The sequence below is a fragment of the Sinohyriopsis cumingii genome, chromosome 2, assembly GCF_028554795.1.
Source record: "Sinohyriopsis cumingii isolate HCF-2022 chromosome 2, ASM2855479v2, whole genome shotgun sequence".
NCBI classification, from domain to species: Eukaryota; Metazoa; Mollusca; class Bivalvia; order Unionida; family Unionidae; genus Sinohyriopsis; species Sinohyriopsis cumingii.
Genome location: NC_142962.1, coordinates 88599982 through 88623376, shown reverse-complemented (window position 1 = coordinate 88623376; position 23395 = coordinate 88599982). Strand labels below are relative to the sequence as shown.

Genomic DNA, 23395 nt, shown 5'->3' with positions numbered 1-23395 from the left:
GTGGGTTTCTTGCAAACAATTATTAATCAAGTCTGGAAGTGAGTTACGTATGTCTTAGTAGAAAACCCCAGCGTCTGATTTGGACATTTTAAGGGCATGATATGAATGTGTTATCGCTCAGTAGAAAGTCCCAATTTCTGATCTGGGCTTTTTATAGTCGGTCATAAAGTCATTCCTATCGGACATGTCAGGCATAATTATAATGACAAATTCATGACAACGGCAATCAAATTATCCAAATTTAATTGAAGTAAATTGTCCGTGTGAATTTGCTTGTGAGCAAATAACTTCCCAGAGCAAGGTTTTAGATCGTTTCGCAAGTGACTGAAAGGTTATGGAGTTTCTGTCCTTTAACGCTTTAGCACTAAACAAACGCTATTAGTGCCATACTGTAAATGTAATGTTAATATTTGTGTTGCGTTTTAAGATAAACACCAAAAATAATATCTACGTTCATTTGACTTTTCGTTTGTATCCTTCAATAATTTACCTCACAACTGTTCCGATTGCAGTAAAATAGATTATCTCACAGTTTTTGTCATTGCGGCTTGGCTGCAAGTCAGTAAGTTTTAAGGTAAAGAAGACAAATAAATGGATTTGATGGTTTTATTAACATCAGCGAACATTTGAAGATGAAAATTTGCTGTTTGTCTCATCTCTCTGTCTTTCTCTGATATAAGATTGACCTGGACAGAAGACACTTATTTTACACTTACTTTGTTTTTTATCCAGTGTGTCGCAAGACATGGTCACGGATTCAGAACGGGTGCATATGACTGTTACTGCGAAGACGGGTACTACTTTCCTAATGCAAATGTCGAATCTAAGGCCTTTAACGGAACGGAGGTTGAAGAATACTTTCGGTATCAGATAAATGTCGACCAAACCTTGTTTATGTGCATCAAGTGTGCGCCAGGATGTGACACGTGCGTGGATGGTTCCCCTTGTCTCCATAAGAGCAGTGAGGTCATACGTTTATTAATGATGATACTGATGGTATTCACTATCGCCGCCATTTGTATTGTGTCCGGTGTTACATTTATGTACAGAAAACAGCTGGTATGTGAATTTTAAGTGTTATCGTGATTGTTTGATCTCCAATTATTTCCGTATCCGTTATAAAAAATTGACGTACCATGATTTATGAACCTTTTAGAGGTTTCTCAATTCGTCTACGTACTTATACGCTCTTTATTCTCACATCCGGTGCCAGTCCATTAGGTTTCAAAATATCTATGATTGATGTCAGATTATTCTCTCTTAGAATTAGTTCCATATCTGAGATGTGCTCTGTCCAAGAACATTCTTGAGGATTTCTGCCTGGTGCCCTCCACCAGTTTAATATACGTTATGATCCAACTACACATTTGCGCATGTTATCAAAGTACAGTTACCTGTTTATCGTTATTCCAGTTTTTTTCTACTCGCCTCCATCGTGTGTAGTGCACTTTCTGGTCATAATAATAAATACCTCATCTTTAATTTTGTTTTTACATGCTATTCTTTCTGGAGACTACATAGAACTGTGTCGTGCATTTATTTTACCATATGAATCTTTTGTTTCTAAGATTGATATGTCAAAGGAATACCGCTTTCGTCAGTTCACCAAGCTTTAGTAATTTCTATTTGACCTCACTAGACTGCCATATTGTCCTCATGTAATTTGATCACGATTTATTTGTATCCTTAAGATGGTGTCTCTATTTTGTTGCTTCTTATTCATTACTGTTCACTCTTCATTTCTTTATTTGGAATGAATCGCTTGCTTAACAGATAAGAGATAATTTACATTATTACTCTTTTGCATATATGTCAATGTTCCTTGTAACGGCATCGATATAATTTTTTTTCTACGTTTAATTATTAAAACTGACATCGATACAAAATTAAATGGCCTGTCCCTTAGTGTAGCGATACCTAACATTCTCTTCCAGCAGCTTGCTCGGAAAAGTACTGTCTGTTTTTTTAATAAAAGTCTTGGATTTTAGTCTTCTATTCACATCTTCAGCTCGTTATTGGTCAATTTAACGATTGCTGCTGTATGTCTTATTAGTAAAACTGCAAGTGATATATGCAGTTTGAACAACCTTTCTACGCAATGCTCTTTTTAAATTCCTATGGAGAATTATCACCATAGCATACATTTTGTGTTTCTTTAAAAAAAAATATTTGTAATAGATGCTCGTACTCTTCACTTTCGTTTATTATTGAAACTCTCGTTACTTATGAGCAGCTGAATGCACTATTATCATGCATAATTATAACCATTGATTATCAGAGTCGTATACTTGTAAAATTCGACAGAAAAGGCCTACATTATTCCAATTGTGACTTTGTCTCCTTCCACTGCCATGTGTCCATGTGAACACGAAACAGTTCTAAATATAGTTCTCAATGGCGGCGAACTATATCTAATGTTACTTTCTCAACTTGACGGGAAAGGTCGAGAATGTTGGCAGTTTGTCAAGCACATACTCTCAAATTTCGAGTTAGGATGATCTGTTGAATGAAACGAAATTAACTTTCATTTAGGACAATTTTAGTTTCAGCAATTTCAGTCGTGCATTTACATGTTTTACTGGTACAACATAACAGTCGTAGCACTTACCGCTTTTATAATCTGTTATCATGGGAACTCTTTTTATTAGATTGAGCATCGATGAATGTTATTCTACATCCTTTCATGGAATTCTGTAATTGTGAACTTGAATATAAAAGAATTTCGAATCTACTTATATGATCACTTATTTCATTATCTTCATCTTTAGAAGTTACCATCACGTATTGTCTGTAATTTGAAGTCCCTTTCCGTAATGTCTAATCCTGGTATTTTAAAATCGAACGTGCTTTACTTGCATTTTTTTACTGTTATATGGATGGTATGGGTAGAGGTTTGATTAATGTGGCGTTGTATACTGTGTAATTATTATTTAGTGCTGCTTGTTCTATTGCCTCTGTGGCTGTTAATACTCGTTTGCTATTTGCAACGTTCTGCATCCATGACGTCCCTTGTCACTGGTTGTATGCAACTTCACACATAGTGTTATTTTGAATCATTATGCAGTTGTTATATACTTCACATCATTTATTTTCTTGTTATCTCATTTTGATACAATCTGTGTCTTTGACATTACAAAAAGATCTAATTTTGATACAACATATGTCTGACATCACAAAAAAGATTTAATTTTGAAACAATCTAAATCTTTGTTATTACATCTTTCTCACCTCATTGCTTATGCTCACAAAGCATTATCAGTAGCTAGCCAATTAGTTTCTAGGGTCTCAAGGTACGTTCGTACGTCCGTTTCGAACTCGCCTTATAGCGATAGCGTACAAGTACTTACGCTGAAACCAATAAAATTGTATCACTTTATACCAGTAATTGAACTGTTTCGATTTGAGGACATTACATCAATTTTTGAATATTTGTAAATATACTTTTGATTTTGAAGCCAAAACAACTTGAGGCAGATAACTTACCTTTGGTTGGTTTAATTTTCATAATATAACCTGAATAGATTCTCACCCCATTATAGCAATTTACACGTTTTATTTAATTACCTTTTACCTAATTAGCATTGGACAATTGTTAGCATGATTATGTAAAACCACTAAAAATAGACCAGTAAAATTTGACATGCTTCTTGATACGCTTATGAAGAGGTTATGATTTGATTTTCAGTTCATTATATCAAGCTTTCGAATTTTTTTTATAAAGTTTTCAATTGTTTAGAGCTTAAACGTCTTTGGTCCGTGTGACAATTTGCTAACAATGTTATATTGTCTGAGAGCATATGTATTTTACAAAAACGTTTTCCCCATCATTTTAAATCTGACCTTTTATATGCTCATTTGAAACTATGCAAATATTGTCAGTTTCATTTGATCTTGAATTAAATTGATTTATTTTACAGGCAATTAAAACGGCAAGTCCACTCTTTCTTCAGTTGATGTGTTTAGGAGGAATACTTAGTTGTTTCCAGGTAGGTCACCTAACTTGGTAATACTGTTCGCAGCTATTTCTGAGCTTATGAAACCTTTGGCAACTAAGCAAATTGTACATCTTATATTCTCTTGAAAGCTTCATAGAAATGATTAATTTTTATGTTAAGGAATAGCGTGCTTTCCTGTATGATGCACATGCCAGAACTGTGAACACTCCATTATATCTCACAATCGATATCGTTATGAGCAATGACACGATTTCTGCATTTGTAGTCCAGAAAACGGAAAAGGTGTGTTGTCTCACAATTTTACACAAGTATAGATTTTGAATTTTACCTTCAATGACTATTTGAATGAAAAAGACTGGTATTGGAAACACATCTGACTCTTTTTAATCTTTAATGATTGCACTTCCTTGCTATCCTCGAGCTCAGTTTTCTAAAGAAAGTGGCTTTTACCTGTAATCTTCCTAAAGAAGTCATGAATGACTTAGTTGAAATCATTTTGATCTTACTATATCCTGCTTATTTGAAATTATTCAGATAAGTTTTTAATTTTACAAATTAAGTCGGGTTTTCTGAAAACACACAGACAGACACACACACGCATATATGTATATGTATATATATATATATATATATATATATATATATATATATATATATATATATATATATATATATATATATATATAGAGAGAGAGAGAGAGAGAGAGAGAGAGAGAGAGAGAGAGAGAAAACAAAAATTAAAAATATGCACCAGACAGAACGGAAATGCTATCACTGAATTTTATAGAAGAATGGTTGATAATAGTAGTAGTAGTAGTTGTTGTTGTTGTTGTAGGGTTTAATGCCATTTTTCAGCACACGATAGGCTATACATGGCGGTCGGTATTGATGGTGGAGGAAGAACCCGGGAAATCCCCGGAAAGAACCACCGACCCTCGAGAAGCTAGGCAGAATAAAAATTTTAATACAAATAATGCTATCATACAGGTTAGAGAATTTTAATTCGTACTCTACAGAGATTCGAATCTAGGTCCGCAAGTAAATGGCACCCATCGCCTTGACTGCACACACAAGCCCATATTCCCACGACGACTAAGCACACATCGCCAAAAACATTATGTTAATTGTGTTATATGCACTCGTGTGTAGCAGACACACTCGCATGACGACCTAGTAATTTAGTAAAATTATATATATATATATATATATATATATATATATATATATATATATATATATATATATATATATATATATATATATATATATATCCGTGTGTGTGTGTGTGTGTGTGTGTGTGAATGTGTGTGTTTGGCAAATTGATGTTGGTCAAGGCCGTTTTCGTGAGTTTTCGTTGTAATTATGGCCTGTTTGTTATCTTATGCCTGGTTCCTCAGATAAGACAAAAATCCTCAGGTATTAGACATTTATTTATTCAGTTTTATTCCTTGTTTTCTCTAATATGCGATAAAAGCCACTCTTGTATGTACATATGCACAGTAAAAGACTTACCCGTGACAACGAATCCTTACATCGATAGAAACTGGACAGAAAAGTATTAAAATCAAGTTAAAACTGTTCTGCCATTTTACTTTGTTTTTGAATCTTCTATAATTCAACAATTCGTGGACAAAATTGACCATGGAATGTAGTAAGATAAATGTTTCAGATTTATATAATGCATTTCTTATGCCTTTGATTTTAATAAATTATCTCTAATTTAAACATATTGTTAAATATACTTTAGGGGGCCCCGAGTGGCCGAGTGGTCTAAAGCGCTCTTCGTTACGGATCACTGCCATCTCACCTCTGTCTGCGGCGGTTCGAGTCTAAGATTCAGCCAATGTGGGCATGTGAGAAAGCTTGTCAGTAGCTTCTCGTGGGTCGGTGGTTCTTTCCAGGGTTTTCCGGGTTCTTCCTCCACCATTAATACTGGCCGCCATGTATAGCCTATCGTGCTGAAAAATGGCGTTAAACCCCACAACAACAACAACAACAACAAATATACTTTAGACCATTTTCAAAATTACTTTTACCTTTATTCGTTGGTTGTAATAATTTAACTATAATGCTTCCTTCAATTGCTAATGCATAACTATCTACATGCTTGACTCTGTCTGTAGCAAAATTGGTGTGTTGAGAGATAATACCTTAAATGTGTATGTATTTTACTTGATCTCTCAGTCACAATATCTACCAAAAACTGTCACTGTCCGATATTCATTACATCTTTTGTGCTTCTAGATTAGGAAAATCCTTCATGCTTTCACCGTTATTTTATTAGCTAGTATTAATAGCTAATTTGTGAGAAGGTCTATTCTTGCCTGCTGATTAGCTGATTAGCTGAAAAAGAACAAATTCAAACTGTCATGTCGTTTCCATTTTCCAGATTGTCCCTTTTATCACTGAACCTTTTGTGGCCAAAATGAACCAATATATGAAGTTAAATAAACATTCTAAAGGTTGAGACGGAACAAAATTAAGTTACACCTTCAGCAGTTTCAAAGTTATATTTACTCTCCTTTTAAATTGCAATGTTAATTAAATGGGATGTTGGGTGTTTTCCCTTGGCGTGGTCCATGATATTATATATAACCCTGGACGTTTTCAATAGCAATTTTCTGACTTTTACATCAGTATTATTTGTTTCAGTACTTCACCCTTTTCCTGGACGTTTCGCTTATAGTATGCACAATTCGAATATGGCCGCTTCATTTGGGATTCTTCGTCATGTATGGCTCTCTTATAATGAAGACATGGAGGTAAGAGGAATTGATTTTTGTTGTTGTTGTTGTTGTTGTTATAGGGTTTAACGCCATTTTTCAGCACAAGATAGGTTATACATGGCGGCCAGTATAACTGGTGGAGGAAGAACCCTGGAAAACCCAAGGAAGAACCACGTACCCACGGTAGCCGAGCCTTGGACTCGTAACCAACGTAGACAGAGGTGAGATGGCAGTGATCCTGAACGGTGAGCGCTTTAGACCACTCGGCCATTCGGGACCCCAAGAGGAATTGAACAAAAGACAGTTATATTTGCCTCAAGTAAAGTTTTCCTATCACATACATTCAGAACTATAAGAAACTCACATTTATTTGAATCTTGTTCAGCGCCATCGAGATAAACTCGGTCTGATGATGTCTTGCGCAATTATTTATTTCTTGGGGTTGCGCCGTACCCAAACTGGAATTGCATGTAGTGTTTCAGAAAACGTTTTCGTGCTTTGTATGTATTTGGTTTTTAACGTATGAAGATAATACTGGATAGCTTAAAAATAATAAACATGTCATAAAGCGAATGACTTTTAAACCTTATTCTGGCATATATTTGCAAACAAAGGACCGTATATGGTCCCTACACCAAAACCTTGCTACTTTCGAACATGCATTTGACATAGGACACAAAGCCAATGTATCACCATTCTAATAATTAAAATTTCAATATACAGATGTCTGAACAAATTTTTCACTGAGTTAAAAGTCAAATATACGTGTGTGTAAAATATTTACTCAGACGAAATTCAGAACTATAATGCAATCAGCTCCCAATTATCGCGAAATCTGCATCGAATCTCAAATCTTTCCTTGTCTGACCACTTATCCTGCTATTATGATTTCAATTCTAAATTTATCTTCTATTTTTCTTTAGATAAATATACGAGGCTGTCGATATGTTCGGAATGCAAGTAATGATGGTAATATTTGCGTTTGCTATCATGAGCAGATAGTTTTGCCAGATCATTATTTTGCTCTTTTTAGGTATTAACCCAGGAATATGATTCCCTTTTAAATTTAAGCACTGTTGTCAGCTTGACCCGTCGAACACATACATAAATAATGGGTCACTTAATTTTAATTATGATGATGATGATAAAAGAATCTTAAAATTAGTTTAAGAATTACTCATTAATCCTTTTCTAAAACAATTCTTGCAGAATTTCTGTGATATTTTCGGTCGGAACGACTAAACGCATTCATCTTCCGGACCAGATGTTGATCCAGAGGTTTTGTATTATTGTTGTGATTGCCTTCTGTCTCCTGCTGGCATGGACGTTAACTCGTCCTCCAACTACAGAAACGATAAAAACAGACGACAATTTAAAGTTTTACGTCTGCTCTTATGGAGTATGGGAGTATGCGTTTACAGGCGGTAAGTAGAATTTAGAAAGCTATACTTTAGTTTGAAAAAGAAACTTTCTTCAACGATATTCTTGGTGGTCTAATCCTTTGTTCGAATTTATTCATTCATAGCCGTGGAGTGATTGTGTTTATTCGATAAGCCTTTGCTATTAACACAGAGTGACTGTTTGATAACTTACAGAACAACACTGTTGTAAAATCCAAGCCTTCGCAGACTTCATTTGAATTTAAAATATAAAACATGACATGCAAATGCTTCTAAATGTACTATGGAAGGCGCCTAGCATTGCGTGTATATATGTGGACATATCGATTAGTCGATATCAAACCGGGACTATGAATGATAATATTTTAAACTTATTGACCATCAAAGAGCGATTCTATTAAATGCAAACGTTTTAATTTGCTTCTGAACGATAACCTTTAATTCGTAACTATGATATTTTTTGTCTGAGTTTTTTCTATTTTTTATTTAAAACATCTGTATTTTTGGTGAAATGACTAAACTTTTTCGAGTCCTTTAATATCTTTGTTCAAACGGTCGTTATAGGTATTTACACAACTTTAATGATGTAGAAGCTTCAAAGGTCAGTATGTCTAATACCTTAAACTTCTATACCATTTACCACCATTGATACAAACGCAAACACACAGTGTATCAATGAAAAGTCAGATAAAGAAACCATCCGCTTAAGAATATCTGATTAAACGTTTTTTTTTTTCTCTTCAGATCCTGTCGTCTTTAAGACAGTTTTAATAACTAGATTGCTTTCTCAGATTTTAGAGTGAAATTAAAAATATTTCCTCCTGTCTTTTGCTTATTATGTAACTGAAATAAACAATAAACCGGCAGCTAATTTTATGAACTCAGATTTTATTAAGATGGATTCCTATACATTATGGTTAGCACTTAGTTTGACGAGTTTGAATTTACGAGAAACTGAATATTCAGAAATTCCAGAGTTTCTGCCGCTTTGGGCATCTTCACATTTCGTTAGCAACGATTTAAGGTATCGAATAATGGTTAGTATATATCATGGAGCTAACAGGACACCTGCTTCAAACGATGAACCCTAAGCGACATTCACCTCAGGCAAAATCTACATAGGTTGATAAGTATGGACGTCACTTTTCAATTAATATTCCATGCAAAGGAATAAACACTTTATCACAAAAGACTGGCACCTTAATATCAAGTTGAATTGGGGTATTTTGTGCATAAAAGGCACGAAGAAACACAGAACATATATCTATAAAAACTTTGAGTAAGTTTAACTATTTACTTGTCTAATCATCTGAACTAACGATTACAAATCACTCATGCATTGAACACCTGTATTGGCACTTTTCATGGTACTAATGTTATTTTTGTATGTTCTTTTAAAGTGGAAGTGTTGTTTCTTTTGTACGGTGGCTATTTGTGCTTCACGGTCCGAAAAGCCCCAGCGCACTTCAACGAGAGTAAGCATATCACGTGGTCTGTCTACAACGCCATCATCCTGGGAACCTTTATGGCCCTCGTGACGTAAGTTAATGCAACTAGTTCATATGAATCCTTTCTGGCTCCATCTTGTATAAATTACCATTACATTAGATTTAAAAATGAGTGATCTGTAAAGAAAAGTATGAATACTGAACAACAATTAACAAATAAATTTCATCCTTTTGAGAGGTGCGCGCTTTGAAGGGATGGTGTTTTATAATAATAATAATAATAACAATGATAATGATAATAATAATAATAATAATAATAATAATATTATTATAGTATACACAGTCATCTGTACACCTTTTTTCTGTTTGATTGTCTGCTGTGTTGAAAAAAGATGTTTTGGACAGCATCAGGTCTAAGATAGTGATCACTTGTATAATAAACCCTTTTCACCTTAACTCTGTTAATGGTTTATGTACATTTCAAAACATTCTTATATTTGTTATAATTTTCTCAAACAGAGGTTAGTTTAATTTGTTGCTACTGTGTATAACTAAGAAATGTAAACAGATTTGAGCAATTGCTTTCAATTGAAAATGCAAAAACATAAAATAAGAGTATAACTTGATGATGATCACGATAATGAGGATGCCTATTTTATTTTGTTGTTCTTGGTGATATTATTATTATTATTATTATTATTATTGCTATTATTATTATTATTATTATTATTATTATTTGCTTGTTTTGTTGTTTTTAGACGCCGTGTGGTAGTAATGGTTATGCTGTTCTAATTGCTGTTGTTGACATTACAGTTGTCAAACTCATAATAAAAACAATGCTTTTTCTCTTTGAATTATTAAGCTGGAAATCGAATTTTTCATGTGAAAAAGTATCGATTCTAGTTAGGCATGAATGTGGGAATAACTTAAAGTAACTATAGGAATCATCCGTTTACCTGCCTTGTGTACAGTGCAGGTATTCAGCATCCAACATGGTGTTTCGGCATGCAGTATAACCAATGTACATGTGTTACTGTACAATATGCACATTAATAGCAAGTCACACACACACACTTACACACACACACACACACACACACACATATATATATATATATATATATATATATATATATATATATATATATATATATATATATATATATATATATATATATATATATATATATATATATATATATATATATATATATATATTGCTGACGCATGAGTGGAAGGCAGCATCATCCCAGTCCGTACCAATACGATGCTGTACATATCATTCTAACTTGTGCCCCGCACAGTTGGTCTCCGCTACCAGCAAGGTTAGAAAAAAAGGGGAGAGTGGCTTGTTGAGAGAGAGAGAGATATGTGAAATGTTTAAATTAGAAAAGCTAACATGTAACACGTGGATCTACGGTGGTTCAGTTATTAGCATGCTAGCTTCGAATCTAACCGCTATTAATATACTTCAAGTTTTATGAAAGTTTTTCATCATTACACCATGTATTTTGGCTACATAACTTCAGAAACTGTACACTGTAAATAATTCTAACTAATAGGTGTACATAAACCCTCAGATATTATGACAGTAATTACAAATAAGTAAAACCTATATAATCAACTGCCACTAGAAAAAAATTAATTTGTAAATTTTGGAAACACGGGGTTTATACCATTCATACTACCACTCGCGGTTTTATATATCTGTTGTGTTCAGCTCTACTCAACATGTTACTTTCCCACAGTTTTGTATGTCTGTTATGTTCATCTCCACTGAACGTATTGTTTACCGCAGGTTTATGTGTCTGTTGTGTTCGAGCTCAAGTCAACGTACTGTTTTTCGCAGCTTTATATGTCTGTTGTGTTCGGGCTCTTTAGTACAAGTCACATGGATCATGTATGCGCATTTGCTCATTTTAAATCAAATATAAATGGTTCTCTTAAAATTTATCACTAATTTTCTTTAACCAAAATCTATTCAATCCTGATTATTGAATGCGCTGCACCTTAACTGTCATCAAGAAACTTCCAGACGAAAATTATCTATCTCTATGGAATTTTACAATGGTGACCATGTACTAAACTTGGGTCAAAATAAGAGCGCGTCGAGCGGAATCGTCACAATCGAAGTTAGTACGAATTTGTTTATCAATATGTGTAGCTTTCATTGTGAAACCACAGCTCGCGACATTCAATCAGGCTTGTACTGGATCATACCTTTAGGTTCATTTCGTCCAAAAATGTCTACGTACTCTAACATTGATTTTGCCATATGCACCTATAGGGACGAAAATTATCTATCGCTATGGACTTTTACAATGGTGGCCATCTACAAAACTTGGGTCAAAATAAGAGCGCGTCTAGTGGAATCGTCACAATGGAAGTTAGTACGAATTTGTTTATCAATATGTGTAGCTTTCATTGTGAAACCACAGCTCGCGACATTCAATCCGGCGTGTACTGGATCATACCTTTAGGTTCATTTCGTCCAAAAATGTGTACGTACTTTAAGACTGATTTTGCCGTATGCACCTCTAGGGATGTCTAAATAATGACTTTCCAAAGGAATATAGATATATACAAAGCGAAATGAAGTAAATACCTACCACTTAAAGGTATGTAGAATCAAATTCTAACAAAATGACGCCCATTACTGAACTAGTCAGTGTTGAATGCCTACATGACCCGTGTGACTTACACTATAGTCAACATGATGTTTTGCACAGCTATACATGACTGTTGCGTTCGGACTCTATCCGACATGCTGTTTCCACAGCTTTATATGTATGTTGTGTTCGGACTTGACTCAACATGCTGTTGGACTGGCATGTGGATGACAATAAACCAACTTTCCGTTATTTGACTGAAAGTCTTTGTTATTGTTTGCACAAACAAATTCGGACATCGTTCTGGAATGATAAGGGAAATAACATTATTTAACTGATATTCACTGTTTACTGACATCTGCTGATCTCTACTTGCATACACCTCTACTTATTTAAATACGCCCACGCACTCATCTATCTATCTATCTTCGGTCTGTATGTATTACCTCTTGCATGCTTAGTTTCTTTATTGTTCCAAAATGTTCAATAATGGACAGGATAAAGAAGTTTCTTCGCACAATAATTATAGAGTTGTGAATGGATTATATTTATTGTCAACAGAGAGGAAAGAGCATGGTGGTAAAGGATTGAACCCTAAAAATCAAACTTATTCACTGACTGATACATTTTCTATATCATTTCATTTTAGACGTTTCATTCTGACAAGTTCAGGTCCAGATATGTTGTACCTGTTAAATTTTATCCAGCTTCAGGTGTATGTCACAGTAACCATGACTTTTATTTTTGCCCCAAAGGTAACTTTTTACGATTTATCAAGCTTCCTTATATGATTGGTTAGGTGATATAATTATAAACTTTTATTTTGTAAAGCTTGTTATTTAACATGTCAACATTTTTATAAATTGATGTTTGATATACTGCATATTTGCCCTCATTTATTAAAGTATATTTTCTAAACGAGGCCATTATTTTGGAATGCATATTCACGAATAAATAATATTTGAAGATCCTATTTCTTTCTTTCTTTTCTCCTTCCATTCCTCTTTTTGTGATTATTTCTAATTTTCAAACATATTTTCAAACACAATTTAGTCTGAAGGTATTTTTAAATTTTCGAATATTTGGTAATGAACTTATAATATATACAGACGTTGTGTCTTTTAAACTATTCTGCTACATTCATATAAAATCTTGTCTTTTCATATGCTTCTTTTCTGTTCAAAATCAAACGAACGATCAACCAGTATTGGCACTTATTAATGCATTTTCCCTCTTAATAGATATGTTAAGTATGGCGCGCACCTAACTGAAAAAAATATAGATTCAGACCTACTGTCACATTACAAGCCGGAAGATGATTTATAAAGTATAGTGTAGACTCTTTTATACGCCGGTTGCTTATGTGATTGATGTTTGCACTGATGTGCGTATATTAATTAATTGTGTATGGTTATTGTCTCTTTTTTTTCCTTTATTCGTCTCCTCCAGTTCTGGGCAGTTTATAGGAAAGTGGACATTGGTGAAACATCAAGCAATATCGTCACGCAAACCATAACGGGCCGGTTGAAACGAACACAAGTGTTCCCGCAGCCGGACAAACCAGACGTTAAGCAAACCGTGACAACCGGTACCCAGACCAACTTTATCTAATGAACATTCCGTTGAAATGCAAGAAAAGAAAAATCATTTCTTTCTAGGTAGGGTGGTGCTCAAGTGTGAGCTTCATGATTCTTTGGATGGCGGAAAACGTATGTTCGATCATCATGGGTAACCTTGATAAACATTGACCGATAGAAAGGATAAAAGAATGCTTGGAACACGTTATTAATGTCAGCGGTGGAATACAACGAGACAGCTTATCTGAGATTAAAATTAAATTGAATTCAACTCTTTTTGAGACTCCTTCAACGGTATTGATAATTACTTTTTCATTATGTCTTTCGAAGAAGAGGTCACATAACTATAAAATTCAGAATAGGTCAGTCATACAGTTGTGATTGAAACCGTATTTCCAGATCGTCGAAAACCGAATTATGGAATGTCATTAAAAATAAATATTCCGTCTGCAGCGATCGCATGGAAGGAAGGTGAACTTTTACCGTGAGCTGCGTGCAGCATTTTAATTACTCTACTTCCAATGTGCTGAAATCCATATATGCCATAGTTAATTTGAATAAGAATGGCTCCATGGGATATTTCACGTTCCAGAGTGTATTTGAATCAGAAAGACTGAAATGGATATTTCACTAGTTTTCTTCCGTCACCAGAGTTAATATTCATTGACGTAGAATACTGTCCTGTATTCTTCTCAAATGAACTGAGTTTACGATTTTTTTTAACGATGAAGATGAAGTTCTTTCATTTTTACTAACTTCATGTCATATTTTCGCCATGAGAAAGGTGTATGTTTAAAAAAGGCTATTTCATTCGTAGATGGTCGAGTTTCATATTAAAGTCACAAAAATTGAAAATAGAGCATCTTGCTACAATCTTCTTTACTATTCAAGTAATATATGTGTGTGTGTGTGTGTGTGTGTGTGTAATTCATTTGTTTGAATATGTATAATTGAATTGTTTGTTGTATATTAACTATTATTGCAGATTTTATAGGGCATTGAACTATTTTAAGCCTTGGCTCGATGGGACTGTGGTATTAACTCCATCTATTATATCAAGATTCTGTTCTACACTGTCTTTTCTTCACGATCACGTACATAATATCCATCTTGTTTCGTAAGTACGACATATCAGACTCCAAAGAAAATACCAGAGGAACCGATTAATTTCGCGGTTTATCGATATTTTTGTTGTGTTTAAATTCACTATTATTCGTCCAATATTATCTTTTTATTAGAGTTAATTTTACTGTATAGTATTTCTCAAATATTCATGGATATTTTATTTTCAGTGAGGTCTAAATTATACGAATTGAGCGGAATTAAACCCCAGCAAAAATACTCTGCTAAACGGTGTTTTGCATGGCTTGACTCCAACTGTTCGTGCCTGTTTTAACTTTAAAGAAAGTTTGAATGTTGTTAGTTATTATAGGTGTTTCATGTCTGCATATTGAATGTCTTGATTATTAAGTCTGCCATTTTTTCTCATATTAAGATGCTGATATTTTATCAGTAATGCGTCTTGCAACATTTGTTTCAGACTGTCATAAAATCCTTACTGATCGCTAGATAAAAATATAAAGGAAATTACTTATTTACTTTTTATGGGCGTTAATGTAAGTAATAAAGGTGAATATGCACACCACATTTGCTTGACCATACAGACAACACCAGTTAGGAATATGGCCTACTTGTCAATACAAATAATTATAATAATCAGTGGAGCAAGGAAGCATATCTATACCATTTCTACCTACATGAACCTTCTGTCTCATCTTCTTTAACCAATGCTCGTCGATCCTCTTTGGTGCACATCGAAGTCCGTGTGGAACGAGTTGGATTAACGAATAAGCTTAGATGCTTATGACTCGATCGGTACTTATAATTAGTAAAACATATAACTGAACATTTTATATGTTCATTTGGTGAATGAAACATGAACACCGCGCCGTAATAAACGCTACTTCACTATTATGGGGTGTTTCTGATTAAATAGTAATTAAATTTGTTAAAAAATAATTAATGCAGTAATGCAAGTAGATTTTAACTCATATCGATATGGTTCTAATCCCCGTCCCAAACCCTGTCTTTCCGGTACGGCCGAACTGGCAATAAATATGTTAATGGTACGGACTACCTGACCATACCGTCTTTCTTGCAAAACAGATGGAATATCGTGTAGCTTAAGACACACAAGAACATAATGATAAAGGAATAAGCTAGAATAATTCCACCAAAGATTACGGTTGTGACCATCTCAATGTTGCTGTCATGGTGGCGGGCAAATTTGAAAGTGTTGTGCGTGTCATGATTGTTGCTAGGGTATAGTGGTATATCGGGTGGGGATAAGATCTTAAGAAAGGAGATATATCCATTTGGAATAGCTTATGTTTTAGTATGTTCCTAGTACAAGATAAAGCAATGCCATTCAGAGTTGATAAAAGTGCACCTTTTACATGAAAGAGATGCTGACTGATGTATTGTAAGTCTGTTTGACGCTCTCTCTCTCTCTCTCTCTCGTACTAACAACAGTAACTAGTTATCCATAGCCATTCATTTTACATAAATTGCAATATTACATTATTGTTTCAGTCATAGATTCATTTGTAAGAACATTGCACAAACTGTGTGAAATGTTGTTTTTAAAACCGAAAGTAAAGAATGTAATCAAACAATTTTCATTTTATACACCTCTGTCGCCAGAATTTAGAGTTGAAGATATTATGACCTTCTATGATGATTTAATACAGCAATAAAACTCTTACAATTTGAAATATAATTTATTCCTTCTTGCATAGTAAAAGAATATTCACTTATAGAGTGAAAATACTCTTAAAAGATCAAAAAGTTAAAAAAAAAAAAAAATAATGAATAAAAAGTTATTAAAAAAGCAAACCATATAGTTAGACAAGTCGTAAAAATTAAAAATTCGCAACCACCAAAAAAATCTGTCTAGGCCCCGAGTCGAACAAACAGCCTTCATTTTCTTTACAGTTTTTTCGTTATTGATTCACGACACGGTTATATGCCACATCCTATGTATGACAAACACTAGCCGCAACAGATGACACTTCTGGCCAGAGAGTCATTTGAAAATACACTTCCGACAAGACTTCTGGAGACACTGTGTTTAAAGTTAGGTATTGGTCTATTAAAGTATATCTTAAAATTATGCACGTCTCCCGTTAGAGGACAAAGAGACCCACACTGTTAAATTTCCGCTAGATAACACATTGCTATTCTTATGTTAAATTCATATTGTCTAAAGACATTCCATACATGCTAAACCTATGGATATTTTCAGCATTATATTTTCCCTTGTTACTATAAATCCTTAAATGGTGGTCTATTACCTATAAGTTATCTACAGGTCTATCAAACAGAAAAAAAACATGTACTCTCCAAGTTCTAATACATTATAGGACTGGCCGTTGGATGGTAGATAGCCAAAAATAGAATTGAAATATAGATACAGCCTGTCTATTTTTGGTATAGAGTGCCATAGTTGGAACTACATTTTATAGCTTCACTGTGAAATTCACATTAGAAGCCAAATATACACATAATGTTGAAGTGTTACATTTCCATGCAAACAGACCCATAAACCTACTTAGCACTGTATTCTCTCTCTCTCTCTCTCTCTCTCTCTCTCTCTCTCTTGACGCAAAATTTGAAGTGTACGATGCACAACAAATATGTATTTGTTTAGTCTGGCCTTTTTCATCTTTGAATATAATCACTCTTCATTTTTACTAAGACAACTAAAATCTCCATTTGTAAAAATCTGACTACTGATGAAATAAATCTACCTCGTAAAAGCACTAGCATTGCAACAGAACTCCGCCATCATTCGACTATGTATGTAGGGAAAAATAAATCGGGTCTTAACAGCAACAGTTTCACTCCTTGCACCAAGTAAGTTAAAATGTCATGTCATTCTTAGGATTAGGAAATTTGTAACATTTTAAAGAAACGATGAATGAAAATTTGCCTACCTTGATACTGGTACGTGTGTAGGCTCGAATAAACAGTAACACAAGAAAGAGTGAAAACAACATGCTTTGAAAAAATTAACTTATTTTGTATTCCCCTGGAAAAAATGCTGCAAAAATTAAAAAATAAGAACTTAAGATTTTAATAATCAAATCCAAAATATAATCCAAGAATAATCCACGAATAAAATTGTATAAGTACTAATAATGAAATGTTCTAATGAAATCAAGTTCGAGTCCCGACGAATAGTCCAAGATGGAAGGCGATGACGTATGCTGTATCCTGTACAGTGTGGTTGTCTACAGTCCCTCGTAGAAACACAAGAAATAACACTCCGGTGTTGGAAATCCGAATAAAATTTTTAAGTAATGTCTTTGTTCAAGAATTCTGTATGAGCAAACATATATTTCCAGAAAAAAAGAATTATTTCTTTTGAATCTCAATAATTTGAATAAACATTAAAATAACTCGAAACTGTCGCAACAAAAGAACACTTGACATCAAGTGTTTTAAGCCCAGACTGAGATTATTTCTCTAAACCAATGGTTATACAGTAATTTTGAGGCGCAGAATGGGTGCCCGTATGAGGGTCACATGATCATGTTTAATCACGTACATAAACCAATTATTTTACTCAAAGAATAAAATAAAAACAGTTGTTTACTTCACAATAATGATTTACAAGCATCAGGTCACGAACTCAATACAGCCTTGATCTCACCCTTATTATTCCCCCAATAAAATAAATTTTAATAAAAGAACTTGTTCACGTGACTGATACTAATTTTGAATTAAGGTAGGGAACTAGGTCAGCCTTAGGTGTTTACAATTAGAGTTAGATCAAACAGATTTTCTGAAAAACGTTACAAATCAGATAAACAAGATTGTATTATAATTGCATCTAATTTAATTTAAAAATTAAAGCTGACAAACAAACAATACAATTGAAATAATATAAAATGTATATAGCACTCTCCCGCTATAAGATCCTTCTTTATAACACAGTTTTTGTTTAAAAAAATTGATACTGATCTCATTTCATTAAGTAGTAGGGACATTTTCTGTAAGCTCTGTAGCTTCAATGGACATTTTTAAATAATGACAGGATTGTTTTAAAATGAATCTCATATGCTCAAAAAATCAGTGGGTCCTGATGATGGACAAATAACCTTCACAACCATATAATTCAGTTCCAAATTTCCCCCAAAATGGGCTATTTGAAAATGTCTGAAGATTCCAAGGAAATATGGTTCTCATAATATTGCTCTTGGTGCATAACATATGCTAAATTTAAACCGTGCCCCAATTACAGTTTAACTGTATGATTTTTAATTTTCTTTCTGGTGTAAAGACTACAGTGATTTTGATTTTGTTATATTATTATAGCAAGTTCAATCTAATCAGTCAGATCCAGAGATGAACATAGCAAGCAACCTTGTCGCACCCCACTCAGATTCAAAGTTTTGGACAACTATTTTTGGGCATAAACAATTATAGGGTAAAGAAGTTAGACTAGGTATCAGCGTAAGACCCGTACGTTCAGTAAATTTAAGAAATAATTTCCCGAAAAAACATATACTTTATAAATTATAATGACGATGATGACTGTGATCTTTGTGTGAATTAATTTTTCAGAAATATCATTTTATTTATTATAGATAAAGAACATACATGCATACATGTCTGATAAAAAAGTAGATAAAAGTTAGATTGCACTTTTTTATATAATGTTAAATATTCTACAGGGCGAAATGTATTTGATCATTTTTGCAATTGACTTTCATTAAAAATGCCTTGCCACAGAGAATTGTAATGAGGACAAAAACATCATATATTACAGGAATTTTATGAGTAACGTAGAACTTACATAAGGTTACGGTGATAATCACCAGTAAATGTCTTACATAATTTCGTGGCATACTGTATGAAACGACTTATTTTCTTTATTAGCAATTGCTAATAAGTACTGAAGTTTCATCGTCTTTGCTAAAATATATGAGTCCAGGTATAACAAGCCTAGCGTAATTTGTTCAACTTTAAAATATAGCGATAGAGTGCAATATTTAATATGGCCCTTTGTGAAATAAGCACACACCTTCAAACAGTATGGAGACTGGAATAATGTTGCACCCAGGTCCATGCTATACCATTTACATAGGTAACTATATGTCAGTCGTAAGTTCTCACTCGCCAGTGTATGAAACTCGTTAAGAAAACATGTAAGTCCATAGGACTATTAACCTGGAAATGTTACTGGTCCTGTCCAGAACCATCTGGACCTGTACTTCATCGTATAAGCAGAGAAAATGTAATCAATAACTCAGTGGTAAATGCAGCTAGACAGAAACGTCAAACTTTATCACGATGATTTAGAAAATAAAACATAGCAAAAACAGAATAACACAAAATATACTTTTATCATTTGGTCAAATTTATAAAATTTATTAAATTCTGATTAACATGGCCACTGCTTATTGACTAGTACAATGATGATTACTGTCTGGCATGTCCAGATCCAAACATCATTTAGAGGTTTGGCATCATACTATGTTGTTGACATTACTGACCGGTCAGAATAAGAGCAAGGATCATCATGCACTGACCAGACATCAATGACAATAATCGAACCAGAAACAGTCTCCAAATTTGAGGCTTTGCTGTCTAAAGTGCAGGACCCAATGAAATTAGGTCTGAACTGTATCAAATACATCCACATCAGCAAATTGAAGGTGAACGGTTTACGGCGTTATCATCGCCTTAACATGCATCATGTTTCTGTATTCCAAGAGAATGATGTAATCCTAATCTTTTTTAAGATATCGCGTTTGTTTGACACTGGTGTATTCATTTTGAATAGTTTGGTATTCTTTGACTATGTTTATCTTTTTTGCCTCTGTAGGGATCTAATTATCTCTTGGTGTTTACTTTCAGAATTGGAAGTTGCGTGTGTCGTCAACCATCAAATAGATGAAAAAGAGTTTTTGACTGAAACTGCAAGCGTCTGTCGAACACAGACTACACGCGAGTTATTTAACTTTTCATCGCACCTCACGCAGATTTGCGAGTTGTCATCAGAAACAATTCCCGTTATTTATTTCTTTGTTTCTATTATATCGATTAATACAATAAAATCACGGTCCTTTGAAATTCTATAACTGAAGAAAACAAAGATCAACTAAATGAGGGTGTAAAAATCCTACACACACAAACTCACACATACACACACGCAGGGACATATAAAACATGTTGGATTTCTTTCCTTGCTATTTCTTAGCTTAAGACCATAGAATCGTAATCTATCTATCTATCTATCTATCTATCTATCTATCTATATACACACACACACACACACACACACACACACACACACACACACACACATATATATATATATATATATATATATATATATATATATATATATATATATATATATATATATATATATATATATATATATATATATATATATATATATATATATATATATACAATTTCGACTCTAATGTATTACGTTAAGTTATAGAAAAGAGCGAAATCCAACAAGTTTCCTAAAATTCAACAAATAATTTTTTCCTCTAGAATATAAAGTAAAATTTTAAACACTTACAGCATGACGAATTAAATTCCAAATAGTTCAAAACGTTTTATCACCAGTCCTAATGAATAAAATTCTAACTAAATTCAGGTGGTTTTCCAAATAAGATACAACACTGAAGGTGCTGATGTGCCTGTAATCTCAAACGTACATAAGTACCAATGGCTTAAAGTGTGATGACGTGCCAACGGTTTTTTGCTGAATCACAATAATATAATAATATAATCGAAGATATCCTAGTTTGATTTCACCATACTTCGAAAGTAATGTTCTGTTCAAGAATATTTTAACTGAGCGCTTGTTAATTCCTGAGAATAATAATTTGAATAAATAATTTCAGCCCAAATGTAACACTGAATACATTAGTAAGACTGGCTTCTGCTTCAGATGTTAGTGCAGGAAAGAGTAACTTCTATATAAACAAAATTATAATGCCATCTGATTAATGGAATATCAAGATATGTTGCTAACACAGACATAAATGCGTGTGGGAGGTACGTTTTTTGGTAGATATTGTCAGGTACATTTTAAGTAGGTAGTAACGACCATTTCTTGGAGGCAGATTTTCTTTCTTTCTTTCGTTCTTTCTTTCTTTCTTTCCTTCCTTCTTTTTCTTCTTCTTTCTTTCTGTTTTCTTTTGCCTCATACAAATGCACACATTGTTCACATAATGCAAACACTTAATTTCACACCTTCTTTCCAATACGTTATTCTTCCTAGTCCGAAGAAGGTCAACTTAAATTCCAATATTCCCAGATTAGTCTTATGCTTCGTCCTGCGAAGTTCCCTGTTGAATATTTTGGAATGTATAATTTTACTGCTTTTCTCATTCGACTCCATTTCAAAGAATTTGCATCACTAGTGTATGATTTAGAAAAAAAATATTGATTGCATCTGATTGCAACTGAAAGTTGTCGATGATTCAACAAGCAGCGCAAATCCCAAGATACATATGGTCAGGCACCCTTTTTATCTGCCCTTTAAAAACTATCTTTATCAATAACATAATTACCTTTGGTAAACCGAAGATCATGTTTCCACCTTGATCTAAATGTCTTCGCTATGGAATTTTGTTATTGTAAGCACTATTATTTCTAAGAGTATCCGTTTTGATGGTTCTAGCAAACATTAAAAATATTTGGTTACAACTCAATTGTTTTAAAATCTGGAAGGAATACAATTATAATTAGGTTCGACGACACATTCGGACGATTCTCATTACTTGGTAGTGATTGGTGTGCGACTCCCTGCGATGGGTTTTACTTTGTGTAAGCAATAGTTGTTAACAAGCGTGACTGACGAGCAGTAATTAATTGGTTTACGATATTGATTATAATATCAAATAGCTACCCGAACCAAATGGGGGAAATCAGTTTATAACATTCCGTGCGGTGTTCCAAACTGATTACTTATTCTTCTTTCCTTAAAGGAATTTATATTTTCTTTAAAACTACGTTGAAACCAACAACAACAGTAAGAAGAAGGGTTTGCTGTTCCAAAGATAATATGTGGAGTTTTCATTCAACATAGTTTGCCAACTATTAAGACCATGCGGATTTATATAATGTTTGAAGTCACTACATAGTCCCTTCCATTTGGAAACGCTGGACTACAGGACAGCTTTCTACTTCTTTATTTGCCCTTTCATTAGTCACACTGCCAATGCGACGAGGCAGCAAACAGTGCACAAAGCCTTTTCCAGATTAATAAGCGGATTATGATCCTTTAAGATTTGCAATATTAAAGGGTTCCCAAATTTCAGTCTTGCACTGATTTCAGTGCGGAAACAGGATCAGAACATTTATTTTATGAAATACCCTTTTCTACGTAGTATAGAGATTTGAACATGTCTGTAATTTGTAATGGTACAGATTAAGGCTTTACCCTGTCATCAGTCTAAAAAAGGGTGCCGCATCCATGACTCTGTCTTCAGATAGTGTTTTTACAGAAACGTATGACTACATTACAATGCTCTGATTTTGTTTAATATTTATTCTGGTAAACAAGAGGATTGGTTGATTACGTTTTATAATGACACATCTTTATTTATTTATTTATTTATTTTTTAGGGGTTGGGATTAATATCCA

General features: G+C 33.7%; 1 protein-coding gene across 1 annotated transcript in view; it reads left to right on the top strand.

Moving 5' to 3' along the window:
* Positions 1-23395, top strand: part of LOC149805339 (putative G protein-coupled receptor CG31760) — a 60294-nt gene that overhangs the window by 14364 nt on the left and 22535 nt on the right. Inside the window, exons 6-11 of the mRNA XM_089934122.1 lie at positions 733-1059; positions 3918-3986; positions 6609-6718; positions 7892-8106; positions 9483-9621; positions 12789-12894. Coding sequence (XP_089790248.1) covers positions 733-1059; positions 3918-3986; positions 6609-6718; positions 7892-8106; positions 9483-9621; positions 12789-12894 — 966 coding nt within the window. The remainder of the gene's footprint in view (positions 1-732; positions 1060-3917; positions 3987-6608; positions 6719-7891; positions 8107-9482; positions 9622-12788; positions 12895-23395) is intronic.